General features: G+C 44.7%; 1 protein-coding gene across 1 annotated transcript in view; it reads left to right on the forward strand.

Moving 5' to 3' along the window:
• The window catches only part of LOC114361336 (uncharacterized), a 53,630-nt gene that overhangs the window by 21,094 nt on the left and 10,128 nt on the right, over positions 1-22,408 (forward strand). Inside the window, exons 11-28 of the mRNA XM_028316335.1 lie at positions 1,551-1,673; positions 1,994-2,081; positions 3,148-3,289; positions 4,510-4,592; positions 4,925-5,063; positions 5,847-6,034; positions 7,194-7,394; positions 8,605-8,727; positions 9,431-9,586; positions 10,177-10,314; positions 13,393-13,538; positions 14,109-14,163; positions 14,292-14,482; positions 15,191-15,265; positions 15,592-15,712; positions 20,310-20,479; positions 21,211-21,384; positions 21,824-21,970. Coding sequence (XP_028172136.1) covers positions 1,551-1,673; positions 1,994-2,081; positions 3,148-3,289; positions 4,510-4,592; positions 4,925-5,063; positions 5,847-6,034; positions 7,194-7,394; positions 8,605-8,727; positions 9,431-9,586; positions 10,177-10,314; positions 13,393-13,538; positions 14,109-14,163; positions 14,292-14,482; positions 15,191-15,265; positions 15,592-15,712; positions 20,310-20,479; positions 21,211-21,384; positions 21,824-21,970 — 2,460 coding nt within the window. The remainder of the gene's footprint in view (positions 1-1,550; positions 1,674-1,993; positions 2,082-3,147; positions 3,290-4,509; positions 4,593-4,924; positions 5,064-5,846; positions 6,035-7,193; positions 7,395-8,604; positions 8,728-9,430; positions 9,587-10,176; positions 10,315-13,392; positions 13,539-14,108; positions 14,164-14,291; positions 14,483-15,190; positions 15,266-15,591; positions 15,713-20,309; positions 20,480-21,210; positions 21,385-21,823; positions 21,971-22,408) is intronic.

The raw sequence follows: 22,408 nt of genomic DNA on the forward strand, positions 1-22,408 counted from the left end.
ATTTGATAACACAGTGAAATGATTAAGAAACTTGAGTCTACGGTGAGTCTTGTTTTGAAACCGGATAAAAGTTTTTGAATTCATTTAAATAGTATGTTACGCAATGATATTTAAAAATCTGTGATTATTAAAATGACAAAATTTGAGCTTTGTGAGACCGATACTCATGTGTTAACCATGTTAAAATGTATGAACTGTATGTGACTTTGTTGGTGCACCTAATAAATAAATAATAGATACTAATACCAAAACGTATTTTATGTCAGGTGATAGATATTAATTGAGAATATATCAGTAGTGGTACATCATAAAGATAAAACTAAAGTCATAAAGTATCAGTAATTGCGCCAATCGTTAACTGAGTTATTTGATTCATCGACAGAAATCATTAAAAAAAATATGAGCATGTTTATGCTCTGAAATAAAATATCCAACAAACGCAAACGTATGAAAATTAACAATATCAATCTATTACTATTTATTGTCCGATTGTAATAATTTGGATTCGTCCAACTCTAGTTAGTATAACAGTTAGAAGCCACACGAGTGAACAGATGAAGCATATAATATGTACTGATCTGTTCCCTCAAGTGAACTCTTTGAACCAATGTTGTTTCAGCCAAATGATGTCCACTGCTGGACAAAGGCCTCCCCCAAGGTTTTCCACAATGAACGGTCCTGCGCTGCCCGCATCCAGGCTCTTCCCGCGACCTTTACCAGATCGTCGGTCCACCTAGTAGGAGGCCTGCCCACGCTACGTCTTCCAGCCCGTGGTCGCCACTCGAGAACTTTGAACCAATAAATCCACGAAATTAATTTCATTTGACGAATAAATAACGTCAAAGGCTGATTTGCGCCACCTTATTTTAACCGTGACTATAACCGGTGTTTTTTATGGAGTTTGACAGACTTTTGATAAAGTTAAAGTAAGATGGTGCAACTCCAGCCTAAGTTCGTTGCTTAGCTAAAAATAAATAAAATAAAACAGCTTGCCGTTATCTTGTCATCATCGTGTCATTTAGTCTGCACTGCAAGAGCACAACCCTTTGGAAGATTTGGCGTACGCTCTCCCCACTCATTCATCATTATCAACAGCCTTTTACAGTCCACTACTGGACTAAGAGCTTCCTCCACTATAGTGGAGGGTTTTGTCATAATCCCCACGCTTGGCAGGCGGGTTGGAGGTCGCAGTTTAAAAGATTTTTTTTTTTCAGAGAGCGCTGCTGCCCGTTCTCTGTTCGATGTGTAGTTTCTACTTAGGGACTACACACTCATTAATGATATCAATGAGGGCTATCGTTTTAGCGCTCACCAGTTAGCGCCACTGGAGAGTAAGGTCCTGTCACTTGCTAGTAGCGAAGACAGTGGCACCAACTGGTGAGCGCTAAAGTGGTAGGAGGACTATCGCATTTGCACTCATCAAGATGGCGCCACTGTAGAGTAAGGTCCTGTCAATCGCCAGGGGTGCCAACTGTTAAGTATAAAAACGATAGCCCTCATTGTAAATGAATGTTGTCACGTGCGTATTAAAGTAGTGTTTGTGTCGGCAGGTGCCGCCGCTGCTGTGCGCGTCGGGCAGCAGCTCGGCCGACGGCTCGTCCAGCGACGCCAGCGCGGGCGCCGTGCGCGCCAGCGACCTCAGCGACGGCGCGCGACCCGACGAGGGATACGAGGTCACACTACATTTATTTAGGCTTTAAGCCATATTCATTTGGAAGACCAAGCCTTACACAATCGCTTAAAGTAGACGAACAAATAACAATAACAAACCACTCGCACTTACAATGACTTTCATACAGCCTTTAGAGAGTAAATACTTTTCGATCCCATTATGTCGATCATTGTTGCAATTCCTAGATCGTAGAAGTAGTTGCAATAAATCAAACAACCCATAGTACAAGCTTTCCTTAGTTTGGGACTAGAAGCGCAATGTAAAATGTCCATGGATATTTAATTTAATTTAATTAATTAATTAAATATGTTTTTATTACAGGCAGATGTAGAAATCGGCAATTTGGACATTGTGGCTGAAAAAGCAAGAAGGCTATCATCGTCATTACCGCTCAGTGACAGCTCTTTTGGTAAGTTTACCGTGCAACTATGAATTCAAATTGTACACGGCCGGCATGAGTGTGGCGTGGTGACATATCTTAAGAGTTTCGTACAGCCACATATCCACTAGAAGCAGCCTCGGGCCGAACGGTTGCCTCGTCCCGAGCTACAAAATGGGGCTCGATCCGCGGCGACGAAATTTACCTTCCAAGAACCCAACGAGTCGTCCCTCAGGTTGAGGGTCTTCATTTAAGCAGTCGCAGATTGAGGCGACCTTACCAACCGGCCATTGTAGAAATCATTAGGGGAGGAGGCCTATGTTCAGCAGTGGACGTCCTATAGCTGATTATGTTGATGATGAGGTTCAGGCGGTCAATCGACCCGAGTTGAATTAAGTACGGCCAACGAGAAGCGGTACCAAATGTAAACAAACCCAATGTCATGGTCATCAAGGGTGCATAACTTTTTAATAGTTAGATTACATATTTGTGTAAACAATATAGTTTAAAAAAATATCTGGCAAACCATAAAAATCGATGTTTTATTGATTTTTGTTTTTGTTTTAATTTGAATTATTGTATAATGTAGATTTAAATTAAATAACGAGAACAATAATAACATTTCGACCTCACAATGTGCCCGGTGTTTGGCAACAGGCCTATCCCTTTTCATAGAGACTTAAATATATCGGAATAATAAAATAAGAACCGACAAGTAACAGATTCGCCCTCGTGAATTGCAACAACTATGTACACAAAAATTTATGTCCGAATGTTGAGGAACCCGTGTGACTGACATATTTTGGCGGGAGAACGAGACATTACGACAAATACACAAGATGGGAAGAGACAGAATAGATTGTCAAGAATTTTGTCCAATGACCCCAAGCTACCCATCCTTATCGCTCGCGCGTAATTATGTTGCTGTCGCGCTCGCACACTCACTGCGGGCGCCCGTCGCACAGTCGCGACAGCAATATAATTACGCGCGAGCGATAAGGATGGGTAGCTTGGGATCATTGGACAAAATTCTACGTGCTCGCAAACCAGGACATAGTTGGCCGTACTTTAGTGATAGTGCGTGTCGACATTGCAGTGAGCGGCACGGCGGGCGAGGCGAGCGGCGTGGGCGGCGACGCGAAGGGCGCGGCGTGCGGCGCGTACGCGGCCGGCGCCGAGCTGGCGCACCCCGAGCTGTGCGTCGTCGTCGTCGACATCCTCACGCAGATCGTCGCCAAGTAAGTTCTTGCTTATGTTCATAGAGTGCGGAGTCTTGTATATTATGGTGCTTATGAAACTTCCGTCAACTCGAGGCAAACGAGCAATTGGTGTTCGACTTGAAAAAACTCGCTCACACTTGGTTCGGTAAGATTCCATTGCTATATGAAAATACCTGGACGAGGTCCAACTCGAAAATCGAATAGGCATTAGGGCAAACAAGTTCTCAAGTGGCGACTACTGACTGGAAGATGTAAATAGGCAAATAGTCAATAGAAACGAAGACAGGCGTCGCAGTCTTAGGTCGATGATTTTTGAAGATCTTAGGAAGTATCTGCACGCAGCAGACGTAGGACTGGTAGTTGTGGGAACCTTTAGGGAAAGCTTCTATCCAGCAGTGAACGACTTTGGGTTGAAACAAATGAACAAATACTTGGTGGTTTCTCCAATAAATGTTGAAGATTTATTTATTTATTTATTTATTAGGTACACCAACAAAGTCACATACATAATACAGTTATACATTTCAACATGGTTTAACACATGATACGTATATGACCTCAATTACAGGTATACACAGCCTTTCTTTTTGCAATGTTAGGGTAATTATACACTAGTAAAAACAAAAATCAATTATAGTAATTTTAGATAGCATTTATCAATTAGTTCAAACTTAAAAACTTGGTCACATTCGGCTTGGCAAGTGTATATTGCGATATAAAATTATCTGGGTGAGGCACAACTCGTAACCCTATGGACGTTAAGCGGCCCCGAGACGATCAATCGCGATTGTCAATTCTACGTGATTGACAATTGACATTGATCGTTTACAAAAGGCATTGAAGCGATTGTCAATTAAAACGTGATTGAAGCAAATTGATGAAAATTTTAATTGAAGCCCAATACAATTCCATTGAAGCTAATATTAATCGTCTAGCTGAGCAATTGACAATCGTTTCCGTCAATTGAAATTGTTAATAACGTAAAAACATTGACAATCGCGATTGATCGTCTCGGGGCTGCTTAAGGGATGGGGCAGACCATTTCTTAAGTGGCGACCACGGATCGGAAGACGTAGAGAGACAGGCTTTCCGCTCGGTGACCGACGATCTGGTGAAGGTTGCAGGAAGCATTTGGATGTGGGGAGCGTAGGACCGGTCTTTGTGGGAACCCTCGGGGAAAGCTTTTATCCAACAGTAAACGTTTTGGTGATGATAACATGTAAATGTTATTCGATGAGTTCGTGGGATATGAAGTTCATCCACAATAAGGAAATGGCTGGGCTGGGCAGGGCAGAAAACTCCGACACCGCGATGCAGGATTGTACGCGCGGTGGAGTATGCCATAGTAGCATAACAGCGCCATCTGTCGGTACACTAGTTCGTAGTGGTGTATAGTAGATGTCGCCACAAGTTCATATGTTTAATTGAGTTTGTTGCGGCGCTTCTTCTCAGCACTTGCCAAATGTTGGTCTCGAAGCGCTGGTAGGGTAAAAAGATTATGAGACATGTAGAGGCTCCTTAAGAGCAAAATGACGATTTGTAAGAACTATTTATTAGTCCAAACAAATAAAGAAATTTTGACTTTGACTTTGACTTGAGTAATTTTCATGTTGCAGAGTGCNCTTTATCTTATCTTATCTTATCTTATTGCAGTGAGCGGGACGGCGGGCGAGGCGAGCGGCGTGGGCGGCGACGCGAAGGGCGCGTGCGGCGCGTACGCGGCCGGCGCCGAGCTGGCGCACCCCGAGCTGTGCGTCGTCGTCGTCGACATCCTCACGCAGATCGTCGCCAAGTAAGTTCTTGCTTATGTTCATATAGTCCTGGTTTTTGTATATTACAGCTCTAATGAAACTTCCGTCAACTTGATATTCCGTCAACGGATAGCATTTATCAATTAGTTCAAACTTAAAAATTTGATCACATTCGGTTCGGCAAGTTTATATTGCGATATAAAATTATCTGGGTGAGGCACAACTCGTAACCCTATGGCCGTTAAGCGGCCCCGAGACGATCAATCGCGATTGTCAATTCTACGTGATTGACAATTGACATTGATCATTTACAAAAGGGGGTTGTCTTGGATAGCGGACTATATTTTGAGCAACATATCAATAAAATAATTGTTAAGGCATATAAATTGTTGCGTTTTATCTTTAGACAAAGCACTGATTTTAAAAATATTGGCAACTTAAAACTTCTCTATAATGCATACGTCCGGTCGCAATTGGAATACGCCTCTACTGTGTGGAACCCTATGTACTCAAAGTATGTAAATATCTTGCAGAGTATCCAAGACAAGTTTGTAAGGCGTTTGGGATGGGGCAGACCATTTTTTAAGTGGCGACCACGGATCGGAAGACGTAGAGAGAGGCTATCCGCTCGGTGACCGACGATCTGGTGAAGGTTGCAGGAAGCATCTGGATGTGGGGAGCGTAGGACCGGTCTTTGTGAGAACCCTCAGGAAAAGCTTGTATCCAGCAGTGAACGACTTTGGGTTGAAACAAATGAACAAATGTGTGGTGGTTTCTCCAACGAATTCAAAAAGATACTTAATTGAATCATCATCACGTTTCAGAGTGCTAGCAGGCATAGAGGACAAGAGCATGCCTCCCGAGGAGGTGTCGCGCCTGGCGGGCGTGGGCGCGGGCGTGGCGCGTGCGTGCGGCGCCCGGCTGGCGGGGGCGCGCGCGCCGCTGCTGCGCCGCGTGCTGGCGCCTCCAGTGGCCGCGCTGCTCACGCGCCCGCACGAGCCGCCGCTGCATGGTACGTAGTTTAAATAATAAATAATAATAAATATCCTTGGACATTTTACACTGCGGCGCTAGCCCCAAACTAAGCAAAGCTTGTACTATGTGTACTATGGGTACTAGACAACGGATATAAACATACTTAAATACTTTTTTTTGTAAATACATACATATTATACATAGAAAACACCCAGACCCGTCACAGAAATTAAAATTCATCATTTCAATTTCTGCCCGGCCGGGAATCGAACCCAGGACCTCTCGGTATAGTAGTCCGTTCTGAACCACTACACCAAACGGCCGACAAATATCAGTTTATCACGCTGCAGCGCGCTGCAGAGTGCTAGCAGGTTTATAGAACAAGATCGAGCGAGCCTTCTGTCGTGGCTAACGAGCGTGTGCGCCGCCCGTGGCCGGCAGCTCACGCGGCCCCACGAGTTGCTGGTGCATGATGAGAACAATTTTTTTCAACTAGCTTTGGTTCACGGTTTCGCTCGCATATAATTTTGGATCCTCACTTTATCTTCTTAAAATAAGAAGATAATCAGCCACAAACCTCCTCTTTGCAGATGTGTCATCATCATCATCATCAACAGCCCTTTACAGTCCACTGCTGGACTATGAGCCTCCTCCACTATAGTGGAGGGTTTTGCCATAATTTCCACGCTTGGCAGGCGGGTTGGAGATCGCAGTTTAAAAGATTGATGTTTTTCAGAGAGCGCTGCTGCCCATTCTCTGTTTGATGTGTAGTCCCTAAGTCGCCTCTTACGACACCCGCGGGAAGAGTAGGGGTTGGTGACAAATGTATTCTACTGCAGATGTGTACTTCATGGCAATGTCCCTGTCATAACAACAGTGCAATCTGTTCAGTGCTTTGAACTGTATGTTGATAGATTAGTTAGCAATTGTTGCCAATGAAGGCTATCGTTTTTATACTTAACAGTTGGCACCCTTGGCGATTGAAAGGACCTTACTCTATAGTGGCGTCATCTTGATGAGTGCAAATGCGACAGTCCTCCTACCACTTTAGCGACAGGACCTTACTCTACAGTAGCGCTAACTGGTGAGCGCTAAAACGATAGCCCTCATTATTTGAACGTTTCACGTGGCATAAGAAATTGTATTATTGTATCCGCGCGATGAATTCTCAAACATAATGTATCGTGTCCTTCCAGAACTGCAACGCAGCGTGCTAGAGCTGATCCACGTGCTGGCGTCGTCACGCCTCGAAGCAGGCGCGCTGGCGGCGCTGCTGGGCCTGTTCCTGGGCGACGCGCCGCCGCTGGGAGCCCTCCTGGGCGCGCTGTTACGCCTGGCCACCCCGCGAGCCGTCACGCCCGACGCGCTGCTCACCTTCCCCACCGTGCGGCATCAAGGTACAAGCTAACTTACATACTTAAGTGTCGGCGCTGCTGGGCCTGTTCCTGGGCGACGCGCCGCCGCTAAGCGCCCTCCTGGGCGCGTTGTTACGCCTGGCCACTCCGCGAGCCGTCACTCCCGATGCACTGCTCACCTTCCCCACCGTGCGGCATCAAGGTACAAACTAACTTACGTACACACGGCCACACTGTTAACTATCCATATCCATTTTTGCTCTCGCTCTCATCAAATGGTGATAATTTGCGATAGAACGAGATGACATAACTGGCAATGGGCAGTTAACACTGTTGCTGATAGTACTAAGTGTCGGCGTAAATGGGCCACCGACCACAGCCAGCGGAGGCCAACGACAGCGACTTAACACACTTTTTAATACATTTTGTATAGACGCGCCGCGTGTATCCGGTGGCGGCCATTCGCTACAGTAGTGTCCGCGACTCGCCACTACAAAAAGTGTGTTAAGACGTCGTCGCTGGCCCCGGTGGCTGTGGTTGGCATTTGCGCCGAGCCTCACTGTCTTAACTCCGAGACTACTTTAGAAAGAAAGAAAGACTTTACTCGAGGACTCGGATGTAGTTCCGTCGCTTCGTAACACCAAGTCGGTGTAACGAGTATGAGAGGCCTGCCAACTTTAGACACACTGTTTTTGCTACTCTTTTTTACCCCGACCCCAATCGGTCTACGGTGCCCCGATCACTGCTACTTAAGGTTGGCAATTCGGTTAGCTATGTCGGTCGCTTTTGATCTCAAAAAGCATACATACATAATGGCGCAATTTCACTAGTCGATAGGGTCCGCATGCGGAGTGCGAGAGATTTCTGGAACGCGTGCCACAGGGCCCGCAATCTGGGTGCGAAGTTTACTAAAAAATAGAAACAGGCATAGCGCGTCAGAAAATCTGAATGATGAATTTCATTGGTCGATAGCACGGTCGGTATAATGCATGCGGGGAATCCCCGCAGGCGTTGTACCGAACGCGTATCGACTTGCAACTTTCATTGGTCGTTATCTCGCATACGGGGAGTCCCCGCATGCTGTATACCGAACGAGTTATCGACTAATGAAAATGTGCCATAATATTGACTTTCTATTCTTATCCTTATCTTTGAGTTCAAGGCGCAGAAACTATAGCATGAACTCTATACTCTTATGTTCTTATAACGCTTGACATAGATGTTAATTTACAATAATAACGTAACCTAACAGTGTCAGAGCCAGTGGCGCCGCTGACGGTGGAGATGAGCAACATGTCGCTGGGCCCGGTCTCGGTGCAGAGCTACCACGCCGAGGCGCTCGCCAAGCGTCTTTGTGACGCGCACATTGCGGCAGGTGTGTAGATTTATTCCTTTTCTAGCATTTAAGAATAACTTTGACAGCTTTCTGACTACTAATTTTTTAAATACAGTTATTGACAATCATTTCTAATTTTTAAATTAGTTTGAGATGCGACGTTTAACGCTAAAAAATAAATAACTATATGAATAGTTATCAAGACAAATAGTTATTCAAAAATAATTTTCAATTTAGTCAAAAAATTTACCGGGAACACACGTGGAAATCCTCGGGGAAGGCCTTTGTTTAGCTGTGGGCGTCATTTAATTGATACGAATAACTTCCTATTTGATGACCTGAAGACTCAGTTTGTATATTTGCGGAAAGCCGCAATGGCAAACCTCTCTTTGTGTTGTATGATATAAAAAAAAAGAAAGAAAATAATTTTGTTTGGCAACAAAAGACATAACATATTATTATGATAGTCGTGATTATATCTAGTTTATGATGTATAGTCCCAAAATACTGAACTGTCCTATGCATGACATTGACAGTGGGGCGCCACCGTCAATACCGGATCGCTGGTTCCGATTTTTGCCATGTTGGAAACCATATAGTTGAACGATGGTAGCGCCCCCCTGTCATTGAGTTTGGCGGGACAGTTCAGCGTGGGTCATCTATAATCTTGTTAGTGATCTTTTTAAATAAAAAACAAAATAAATGTAAGCTATAAAATGTCAAAAATAAATGGTTACTACAGGCATCCGGTCGGCGTGGTCGTGCTGCGCAGCACGCTGCGGCGTGGAGGGCGCGGGCTGGGCGCCGTGGGCGGGCGGCTTCGCGCTCGCCGCCTGGCTGCGCGCCGCGCCCGCACACGCCGCTACTAACGCTCATGCGAGGGAACCCTCCAACTGGGGTGAGTAGCATAATATCGTAACACTTAACGCAAGCTGATGTCGAATAAACAAAAGAAAAATACTCAAAGTGCTTTGTAGTAATTATTAGGCAGAATAATAATAAGTACTACGTACAGAAGTTTTACTTCGCGAAGGTATTTAAAAAAATGTAAGCTCAATTTCATTAACAATATGGTGTAATTTGGCTTGTCTCAAGAGTCGAGCACCATTTTATTGACAAACGTCAGTGATCGGCACTGCGCCGAAGCTATAGGGCTGACTTCGGTAAAATGATGTGACGTGAGGTGCTTAAGGTACGAAAGTGAGATGTTGCAACCCAGACTAAGTTATTTAATTCAATACAATACGGTAAACTTGATCCTAACATTGAAATGTATGGTGATATCAGGCGGTTGAAAACTTTAAATTCATTTAATCAAACCACTTCAGAATCAGATGACGCTGATGACTAGTTTTCTATTTGATACGTAAATTATGCGGATTTAACTTTGCTTCAATATGATATCAAACCATACATACTACTACAAAGTTTACTGTTAACTCCTTAACTTGCTGTTGATAATTTAATGCGAATCATTTGTATCTTCAGACGACGTAGACGAGTGGCAGGAGGAGTCGGGGTCGTCTGCGCCGGCGCCGGAGACTCGCAGCAGCGGCGCGCTGGCGCACGTGGTGTCGCTGGGCACCGACTCGCTGCTGTTCGAAGTCTGGCTCGACGTGCGCGCGGGTACGTGCCTACAGAGCTTACTATTATCTAAACCGCTTAAGTTAGACGCTTGAAATTTGGCATCCAGGTACCTTAGTAAACTTAAAGCTTAGTTACAACAGGATATTACAAAATTCCCACGGGAACGGGAGTTACGAGAAAAAACATTTGTATCAAAAAATCTAAACCGCGTAAGATAGATGAAGGGGGTAAAACGAGATCCACGCGTACGAAGTCGCGGGCGGCCACTAGTTGTTTATATTAATGCCCGTATTGTTAAATGAGACGAGGCTAATTAAAACACTTTACATTAATTGAGGCGTCTAGTTTCAAATCCCGCTAAAACGATTTTGATAAGATTTCGAGAAATTGAAAAAAACTGCTTATCCATATAGCTTTGGCCTTAGGCAAAAAAATATATGATACGAATTATTATTGTCATCTGGCAATACTAACAGTAATTCCTATTCACCTTTAAATTAAATATAATTTGAATTATAATTAAAACTATTTTCATTTTGGCGTACTTTGTTACGAACATTCCGTTTTAATGGGATTTGAAACGGACATGTTGTATTTTAGCGGGATTTGATAAGAACAAATTGTAATGCATGAATGGCGTTCTACAATAAAGTCTTATATGAAATAACCCAAAAAATGATAAAATAACTAATTGTCCGTATAATTTTTCCATTCTATAATATTCAAAGCGATTGCACTTATTGGTTAGGTTATTAGATTAATCAAGTTTTATCGGGTTATTAAAAAAAACAATTAAATTACAGCATGTAAATAAGAAACTTTTATAAATTATTTTCTCAATCTCGTCTTTGCCTTTTTATAACATAATATTTATTCCTAGACATCTGGACATCATGTGATCCATCTGCTCGTTTGCCTCCTGTCACATAAAAAAAAACATCCCACGATATTTATTTATTTACTTCACTGACTGACTGTACAGGGATATAAACATACACATTACACACATACATACCTACCTACTCTCGAAACACATTACCCTCCTGCACTCGGGTAAAAAGTAACATGCCTTTATAATTAAATTCGTCTAAAGGCATTGAGCTAGTGAAGTTTCTATAATCCCAGTAGTGATCACCAACACTTAATAGTAACAATAACCAACGACAGCTAAATGGTTAATTTTGCATAACACCATCAAAGCTGCTTCAAAAGTAGTTTTTTAACAAATTTCTCTTTCCGTTTCTAGCGCTCCTTGGTGCGTTTNAATTTGAGAAAAACAAGTCAAAATATGAATTCTGCTAGTTCGAACCAAACCTCTTCCTCACTGAAAACAGTCTGCCATTGCCTGCAAATCATATCTTAGGGTTCAACTGCCACTGTTATTACAAAATAATATGAAATAATTGTAGAAAAAATATAATAGATGATAAACAGTGAAGGGGTGATTAAGTGATTTTTTGAGACATTAAAATGCCGGTAGAGCCCTTGAGACATTATTTAATATTTTTTTAATTATTTTTACGGTAATCTACATCTTATGACGCAACTTTTGAGGGGTCTTGTGTAGCGAAAATATAAAAAAAGATATTTCGGGACACCCTACTACCCACCCGCCAATGAAACGGGGCTATCGGTTCAAGGCCAACAAAACCTAACTTTACAGTAGTGTCATGCTGCTGGTGGATGCCTATTACGCGATAGTCCTCTACCGCTTCAGCGCTTGGTTGGGTTTTTGTGGCGGTCAAGCTGTAGATCCTGGCTACACAGAAGTTGCAGCGGTGAGAACAAGAGATGGGAATAGTCCCGTTACCGCTTCAGCGCTCACCAGATAGCGACACTGTCTTCGCCACTAGTAAAAGATAGGACCTGTCACCTGACTTAACAGCAGCGCTAACCGATGAATGTTAAAAAGATGGCACATTTTTTACTTTTATTATTTGTTGTAAAATCGTTGAAACCACTCATATTTATTTGGGATGAAGTTCGTAAACCTATTTCACACATAACTAGCTTTCCGCCCGCGGCTTCGCCCGCGTGGAATTTCGTTTGTTAAATTTTCCTGAATTTTCTTTGCTATAAACCTCACGGAACCCGAGACCTTTCCAACGAATGCAAAATCATGGAAATTGGTTCGTGCGTTCTGGAGTTATAGCGTCAGGAAGGAAAACCCGACTTATTTTTTTATAGGACTAGCTTTCCGCCCGCGACTTCGCGCGCGTGGACCCCTGAACTAGAGTTGNCAATTACAGATTTGAATTTGAATGGATAAATTAGAATGAATCAGAGATACAGTTAAAATACCAATTAGATCAAAAACCATATTTTCTTTTTGGAAAGTTGACTACCCGCCAATGGTGTCCTTGAAATGGGGCTATCGTTCGAAAGTCAACTTTCCAATACCACTGGCGAATTGGGCTTGATTGGGTTTTTATGGTGGTCAAGCTTTAGTTTCTGGCTACACAGGAATGGAAATGTGAGAACGAGAGGTGGGAATAGTCCCGTTACCGCTTCAGCGCTCACCAGTTAGCGACATTGTTTTCGTCACTAGTAAAAGATAGCACCCGACTCAACAGCAGCGCTAACCGATGAATGCTAAAAAGATTGCTCATTTTTACTTTTATTATTTGTTGTAAAATCGTTGAAACCACTCATATTTATTTGGGATGAAGTTCGTAAACCTATTTCATACATAACTAGCTTTCCGCCAGCGGCTTCGCCCACGTGGAATTTCGTTTGTTAAATTTTCCCGAATTTTCTTTGCTATAAACCTCACGGAGCCCGAGACCTTTCCAACGAATGCAAAACCGTGGAAATCGGTTCGTGCGTTCTGGAGTTATAGCGTCAGGAAGGAAAACCGACTTATTTTTATATAAAGTCTGGTCCGTGAGCACGTAGAATTTTGTCCAATGACCCCAAGCTACCCATCCTTATCGCTCGCGCGTAATTATATTGCTGTCGCAACTGTGCGACAGGCACCCGCAGTGAGTGTGCGAGCGCGACAGCAACATAATTACGCGCGAGCGATAAGGATGGGTAGCTTGGGGTCATTGGACAAAATTCTACGTGCTCACGGACCAGGCTTAAGTAGATGTAAACAGTGTGTTGTTTAACGTGCAGGCTCGCTGGTGTTCCGGCTGTCTCGGCCGGAGGCGGCTGGCGGCGCGGCGATGGCGGAGGCGCGGCTGGAGACGGGCGCGCGCGCGTGGGCGCACCTCGCGCTCAACGTGCACGAGCGCGTGCACAAGCGCCGCATACACGTGCAGGTGTGCACCTTACTACTCTTTTAGAAAACTTTTAGGTCAAAACAAAAAATACTGTGTTTTGGACCTTATAGGTATATCAAAGCAACAAAGTTTTAGATATCTTGGAGCGCAACGTCAACGTATACGTTGCGGTGCCGTTCTACATATAAATCTGACGTGTGGACGCCATGCCGCTGTGATATCGCTGCGGCAACGCAGCGCCCGGCCAACATCCGTGTGACATCTCTCTCTAGCGGATAATTGTTTTGAATAACCAATCAAATTTCATTCAGACTGAATGAAATTTACAGTATGAAAAATCTGATTGGTTATTCAAAACATTTCTCTTCGCTGCGCCTTGGTGAAAACCGGGCCTAAATGTTCATATTCTTTGCATTATTAAAAATCATGGCATTTGATACAAATTCGTAGTTTATACTAGATCAACTGGAGCTTTGACGTTGAAGTATCTACCATGATAATACCAAATCACAATACTTATGGATACATTAGTAGTCGTGTTTATAACGACAATTATTGATGATTGGTTTTGTATAATCTGAATTTAATTCAAAATTTCATACGTTACAGGTTACAGTCTTCATAAACGGACTTGAGCTGGATACTATTACACTACCATTACAAGGTACGTTATCGACATAATAGATATTCAAAACGCATTGAAATTATCTATTTTTGTATGTGTCCATTGACGATACATTTATGTTAGTTAGCATAATCCATCTTACCATAAAATATTGCATATTTCCCCAGGCATCCTAGTCCGCAAAGTATCTCCCACCAACCTGCTACTGGGCTGGGCGCCGGCGGACGCGAGCGGAGCGGAGACGGGCGCGGGAGCGGACGCGTACCACCTGGCGGGCGTCAGCGTGTACCGCGCGCCTCTACTCAGCACATACACCGCGCTACACTTGGCTGCACACGGGCCGGATAACTCGTGCTACGTACGTGATTACAATACTCTAAAGCCTGGTCCGTGAGCACGTAGAATCCCGTCCAATGACCCCAAGCTACCCATCCTTATCGCTCGCGCGTAATTATATTGCTGTCGCGACTGTGCGACGCGCGCCCGCAGTGAGTGTGCGAGCGCGACAGCAACATAATTACGTGCGAGCGACAAGGATGGGCAGGCTTTAGGTGTAATCTAAGTGTCGCCCACCAACCTGCTACTCGGCTGGGCGGCTGCGGACGCGAGCGGAGCGGAGACGGGCGCGGGAGCGGACGCGTACCACCTGGCGGGCGTCAGCACATACACCGCCCTACACTTGGCCGCACACGGGCCGGACAACTCCTGCTATGTACGTATTCTGTTAAACATTTACGTCAAGATTACCCTTTAATATAGCTGTGTGGATTCTGGCTACATAGGAGTTGCAACTGAGGGAACGAGAGGTAGGAATGGTTCCATTTATCCCATAATATAACGTCCATTTGCGACGACAATGTGACATCTTCTATGTTAATCTAATTGAAGATGTCACACTGTCGTCGCAAATGGACGATAAGATCTTATATTATGAGGTTGGTCTTGGCCAGCTACAACGTACTAACGTGCAAATAAAGTTACAATACATCAAATATTTTATCGCATACTATTTTATTAGTTTACATACATAAATAACTAGGTAATTAAATTATTTGTATAATTTTAGGTACGATGCGAGTCTCCACACTTTGCTTCAGTACTCACGCCGAACATACTCGACTCAAATATCGATTGGGACCAGGTTAGTTGGCAACTCTATTTTTATAATAAATCAACTAAACCCTGGTCTGCGAGCACGTAGAGTTTTGTCCAATGACCCCAAGCTACCCGTCCTTATTGCTCGCGCGTAATTATATTGCTGTCGCGACTGTGCGACGGGCGCCCGCCGTGAGTGTGCGAGCGCGACAGCGCGCGAGCGACAAGGATGGGTAGCTTGGGGTCATTGGACAAAATTCTACGTGCTCACGGACCAGGCTTTACATTGTCTACATTCCCCGACACTGTCGAACTAGTAAGTCGAAACAAACCAAGTTTTGTTAAAAGAACGTGTCATAAACTACCCCGCAGGTATTTGACCTGCCGAGCAACGTGCTGCGAGAACTACACGACAACTTGCTGTTAACGTTCGCGGCGCACGCGCCGGCCGTCGTCAACCTCTACCACCAATCCACGCTCAATGTGCCCACCGGTGAGCTAGCATGGCTATTGCCCATTTGACCCTCGGTTGAAGCAGTACATAATACATTTCGTAGCACTTTTATTACTACGACTAGCTGTCCCGAAAGACGTTTCCCAGTCATTAGAAAAGTTAATATGACCTTTAAGTTTGCTAAATTTCTTAGATTTTTTTGCATAACGTTCTCCTGACAATATTAGACACAAAAAAAAAATATAATAAAAATAAACTTTTTTAAAAACAAGCTTTTATTCTCAATTTCGAAAGTTTGTATCGCGCATGGAATTTATTCCTCTTTTTCTCTGTTTGCGCTACAAGCTTTCGAAATTCAGAATAAAAGCTTGTTTTTAAAAAAGTTTATTTTTATTATAATTTTATTTTACACTTTTTAGTTATNTTTTTGATCGGTGTTAAATCGGAGTTTTTGGTGCGGGGTACGCGGGTGTTGCTCGCGCCGTGAAGGTCAAACGCCCAAGGTCATTGAGGACTCTAATCGCCTTAACATGGGCATATAAATGGTATGGTGAAGTCAGAAATTTGATATCATCATTTTTTTTTAATTTTCATACAAAATAAATTTTATTAAATCCGATTTGTATGAAAAATAAAATAATTAAAATGAAGATATAAATTTTCTGACTTCACCATACCATTTATATGACCATGTTAACATGGGCTAGTGTCGGCTCATATACCCATTTACCTAACACCCTGTATATCAAAGCAACAAAGTTTTAGATATCATGGAGCGCAACGTCAACGTATACGTTGCGGTGCCGCTCTACATATAAATCTGACGTGTGAACGCCATGCCGCTGTGATATCGCTGCGGCGACGCAGCGGCCAGCCAACTTCGTGTGACATCTCTCTCTAACGGATAATTGTTTTGAATAACCAATCAAATTTTATTCAGACTGAATGAAATTTACAGTATGAAAAATCTGATTGGTTATTCAAAACATTTCTCTTCGCTGCGCCTTGGTGAAAACCAGTCCTAAGGGTTAATATTATGAAAAATCTAATTGCACTAGTAGTGGTGCTTACAACGACTACAATATTTGATGTTTAGTTTTGTATAGTCTGAATTTAATTTAAAATTTCTACGTTACAGGTTACAGTCTTCATAAACGGACTTGAGCTGGATACTATTACACTACCATTACAAGGTAAGTTATCAACATTATTGAAAGAGATATTCATTGTTGAAATCATCTATTTTTGTATGTGTCCATTGACGATACATTTATATTAGTTGGTATAACCCATATCACCATAAAATATTGCATATTTTCTCAGGCATCCTAGTCCGCAAAGTGTCTCCCACCAACCTGCTACTCGGCTGGGCGCCGGCGGACGCGAGCGGAGCGGAGACGGGCGCGGGAGCGGACGCGTACCACCTGGCGGGCGTCAGCGTGTACCGCGCGCCTCTACTCAGCACATACACCGCGCTACACTTGGCCGCACACGGGCCGGATAACTCTTGCTACGTACGTGATTACAATACTCTAAAGCCTGGTCCGTGAGCACGTAGAATCCCGTCCAATGACCCCAAGCTACCCATCCTTATCGCTCGCGCGTAATTATATTGCTGTCGCGACTGTGCGACGCGCGCCTGCAGTGAGTGTGCGAGCGCGACAGCAACATAATTACGTGCGAGCGACAAGGATGGGCAGGCTTTAGGTGTAATCTAAGTGTCGCCCACCAACCTGCTACTCGGCTGGGCGGCTGCGGACGCGAGCGGAGCGGACGCGTACCACCTGGCGGGCGTCAGCGTGTACCGAGCGCCGCTACTCAGTACATACACCGCGCTACACTTGGCTGCACACGGGCCTGATAACTCTTGCTACGTACGTACTTGTAATACTCTAGATGTGATCTAAGTGTCGTCACAAACCTGCTACTCGGCTGGGCGCCGGCGGAAGCGAGCGGAGCGGAGACGGGCGCGGGAGCGGACGCGTACCACCTGGGCGTCAGCAGATACACCGCCCTACACTTGGCCGCACACGGGCCGGACAACTCTTGCTATGTACGTATTCTGTTAAACATTTAATATAGCTGTGTGGATTCTGGCTACATAGGAGTTGCAACTGAGGGAACGAGAGGTAGGAATGGTTCCATTTATCCCATAATATAAGATTTTATATTATGAGGTTGATCTTGGCCAGCTACAACGTCCTAACGTGCAAATAAAGTTACAATACATCAAATATTTTATCGCTTATTAGTTTACATACATAAATAAATAGGTAATTAATCTATTTGTATAATTTTTAGGTACGATGCGAGTCTCCACACTTTGCTTCAGTACTCACGCCGAACATACTCGACTCAAATATTGATTGGGATCAGGTTAGTTGGCAACTCTATTTTTATAATAAATCAACCAAACCCTGGTCTGCGAGCACGTAGAATTTTGTCCAATGACCCCAAGCTACCCATCCTTATTGCTCGCGCGTAATTATATTGCTGTCGCGACTGTGCGACGGGCGCCCGCAGTGAGTGTGCGAGCACGACAGCAACATAATTACGCGCGAGTGATAAGGATGGGTAGCTTGGGGTCATTGGACAAAATTCTACGTGCTCACGGACCAGGCTTTACATTGTCTACATTCCCCGACACTATCGAACTAGTAAGTCGAAACAAATCAAGTTTTGTTAAAAGAACGTGCCATAACTACCCCGCAGGTATTCGACCTGCCAAGCAATGTGCTGCGCGAGCTTCACGACAACCTGCTGCTAACGTTCGCGGCGCACGCGCCGGCCGTCGTCAACCTCTACCACCAGTCCTCGCTCAGCGTGCCCACGGGTGAGCTAGCACGGCTGTTGCCCATCTGACTCTCGGTTGCAGCAGTACATAATACATTTCGTAGCACTTTTATTACTACGACTTGCCAAAATCCCCACGCTTGGCAGGCGAGTTGGATTTTTTAGAGAGCGCTGCTGCCCGTTCTGTTTGATGTTTTTAGAACAAATTGGTTTAATGTATAGTCCCTAAGGCCGACAATACACGGAGTTAGTCAGTGATCAACATACACGGACCGCTCTTGCAGTCAAGAGTCAACAGCTTGAAGCTGCCAGCGATAACTGCTCGAGCAGTTGGTATTAACTGCTCAACAAATCACAAGCGCGCGCGCCGTGGAATGAAGAAAGTGGGCGGAGGGAACTGCGCGAGAGCTGTCGACAGCTCGAGCAGTCAGTGTATGGCTGGCGACTGCTTGACCGCACGATGAAAGTTCACCGTGCCGTCGACCGCCCGAATCACTGCAGTCGCAGCTTGAAGCTGTCGCCCCTGACTGCTTCAAGCGGTCCGTGTATTGCCAGCCCAAGTCGTCTCTTACGCCACCCGCGGGTAGAGTAGGGATTGGTGACAAATGTATTCTACTCTACCGTAACCACGCGGCTATACGTAGTACCACAGAATAATAATAAGTACTACGTACAGAAGTTTTACTTCGCGAAGGTATTTAAAAAAATGTATGCTCAATGTCATTAACAATATGGTGTAATTTAGCTTGTCTCAAGAGTCAAGCAAGTTTGTCAGAAGTTTTGTTGACAAACGTCAGTGATCGGTACTGCGCCGAAGCTATAGGGCTGACTTCGGTAAAATGATGTGACGTGAGGTGCCAATCTTCAGAAAATGGCGGAGGAAATAAATGATTCATGAATTATCATGAATAATATTAACTACTTATTTACCTCTCAGTGTCTTCAGGCAACTTAAAAAAGTACATTATGTGTTTTTATTATTATTTAGGCAGTTAAATACTGCACAGTATTTAGTACACCATTTTCTTTATTTTTTTCCAACACATTTATGCAAAATTTCAGCTCACTATGAAACCGGGAAGTGGGTCAATTTTAAGTTGCAAGATTTGACGACAGACACCAGACATGTGAAAGTAATAAAAAGCTTGTAAAAAGCTTGTAATTAAAGAAAGGGATTCATTTTTATGTATTACATTATTTTACAATCGAATCATAATCGTTGACACACTCGTCGCTATTTGCATGTCCTAACTACCCTGGATTGAAATCACGTTTTTTTTTTTTAATATTCTTACAATTAAAATTGGTTTTAAAGCAAACTAGATTTACGAAATTTCTTCTATTGGCNAGTAAGGTCCTGTCACTTGCTAGTAGCGAAGAAGTGGCACCAACTCACCAACTGGTGAGCGCTAAAGTTGTAGGAGGACTATCGCATTTGCACTCATCAAGATGGCGCCACTGTAGAGTAAGGTCCTGTCAATCGCCAGGGGTGCCAACTGTTAAGTATAAAAACGATAGCCCTCATTAGTTGATTAAATAAATAAATAAATTTTTGGACAATTTCACACAGCGCCAGCTAGCCCCAAAGTAAGCAACTCAATGCTTGTGTTATGGGTGCTAGCTTAACGGATATACTACTTATATACTTTTTTTTTATTAAATACATACATATTATACATATTTACACCCAGACCCGTCACAGAAATTAAAATTCATCATTTCAATTTCTGCCCGGCCGGGAATCGAACCCGGGACCTCTCGGCATAGTAGTCCGTTCTGAACCACTACACCAAACGGCCGACTCTCGGCATAGTAGTCCAATGGCGTTTTTTATTTCCATCAGTGTTCGGCAGCCGCGTATCGGGCGGCGGGTCGCTGGGCGGCGCGGGCGGCGCGCCGGAGGCGGTGGGCGTGGCGTGGGCGGGCGCGGCGCTGCCCAGCCGCCACGAGGGGCTCGCGCCCGCCCTGCACGCGCTGGGCGGGCCCGAGGTGCTGCTCTACCTCTACGCCAGGGTGAGTCGGACACCAGAAGCGAGCTATCGGCCGATTTTACGTCAGAGCTGTTCAGACGACTATCTCGGACATTCGTCTGCGTAGATTACAATTCTACAATTTACTACTTTAGATCCTATCTGTGGACAATGGTGCTGGTTGCATTGTTACAGAATTTTCAAATTATTAAGATTTAGTACATAAGCCCTCAATGTAACTGTTTGTTGTCCCAAATAAAGAGAAAAAAAAAATTACTACCGACATTTAAAATGTTGCCGGTCTTATCGTCTGTGAAAATATTTTTCAATTACGTTGCATTCTTTACGGGACTATTCCCACTTCTTGTGAAGCTATAACATGTGTCCGCATCCAGGTACTTTCCGCGACCTTCACCAGATCGTTGGTCCACCTAGTAGAGACCTGCCTACACTACGTCTTCCGGCCCGTGGTCTGGATGCGGGCAGCGCAGGACCGGTCGATCTAGAAATTCTTGGGGGAGGACTTTATCCAGCAGTGAACGTGATTTGGCTGAAAGCGATATCTTCAAAAGCGAAAAGTCAATGACTCAGTAGTAACTGCAAGTGCTAGGAGTCTCAAATTTTGCATGGTTCTTCCTTTTCTTCCTTTTAGAACGTAGGTGCTCACTAAGACGGGATTTTGCAAAATTCAAACCTTGTGCTGGTAAAACGGGATCCACGCGTACGAAGTTGCGGGCGGCCACGAATGAACGATAACGTGTAACGTGTCCCCAGGTGGTGGAGCTGGACGGGTCCCCGACGGAGCAGGCGGCGGCGCTGCGGCTGCTGCTGCGTGCGGCCGGGCTGGACGCGCGCCTGCACGCCGCCGCGCTGGCGCCGCCCACGCTCGACATGCTGCTCGTCGTGCTCGCCAGCCCCAAGTGCCACGTGGGACACCACCTGCTGCGGGTGAGTGTAGCCTACTATTCTGTATCTATCTGCCCGTGTATTTTTGATCGGTGTCAAATCGGAGTTTTCGTGCGGGGTACGCGGGTGTTTCGCGCGGCGTGAAGGTCAAACGCCCAAGGTCATTGAGGACTCTAATCGCCTTAATTACTAACTAATTGCGTTTAATAGCGGTTGGGGGAGGAGACGGGCATTCCACGGACCGGCAAACTTAGCGCGAACGGGTAGTAAGTATTGGATTGCAATTTTACTTGATGTTAGTTAAGTGAAGATGTTTTTTGTAATAAGCCTAATGTACGCCGTTCTACCAAACCCTGACTCGAGCTACAAATGGCCGCCAGCCGCACCCCTCTCCCACGTGTCGTTCCGAAGCTATTTAGCTTTCAAAATCGTACGTCTTTCTGGTCCACCCTGTATATAAACTAAATGTTGTTCCCCCCAGGTGGTGCTGGAGGAGGCGTGCAGCGCGCCGGTGCTGGCCCTAGGTGCAGGCGGGTCGCTGACGGTGCTGCGCTCGGGCGCCGCGCTGCTGGAGCCCGCGCTGTTCGCGATGCTGCTGCGCGCCTGGCCGCAGCTGGACTCATCGCCGGTGAGCGAGATCTTCAATATAGGCCGCTCGACACCCGACAGCTCAAAATCAAAAATCAAATCAAAATAAAAAATATTTATTCAGTTTAGACCACAAGTGGCACTTATGAACGTCAAAATGTAAATAATAAAAAAAGAAAAAGTTTCCCTTATGGGGCACTTTACATATCTCCTTATCTTTTGGGCCCTACCAGCAATGGGGACGCAGTTTCAACCTGACGCACGACTCGTTGCGAGGCAAATTTCAGCAGCGTAGACCGAGCTAGACTTTGTCGTTCGGGATGAGGCAGGCGATTAGCCTGAGGCTGCCTCCGGTGGATCCGCGGCTTTACATACATGTTTTCACTCCCTTAGCACTTCTTTGAAAGCTTTTTTATATATTTAAACTTCGGTCCCTTGGGGAAAGTTTTTGCATTTGAGCAATAGAAGCAAACCTATT

The sequence above is a fragment of the Ostrinia furnacalis genome, unplaced genomic scaffold (genome assembly GCF_004193835.3).
Source record: "Ostrinia furnacalis isolate ACB-3 unplaced genomic scaffold, ASM419383v2 OfSCF0373, whole genome shotgun sequence".
Classification (NCBI taxonomy): Eukaryota; Metazoa; Arthropoda; class Insecta; order Lepidoptera; family Crambidae; genus Ostrinia; species Ostrinia furnacalis.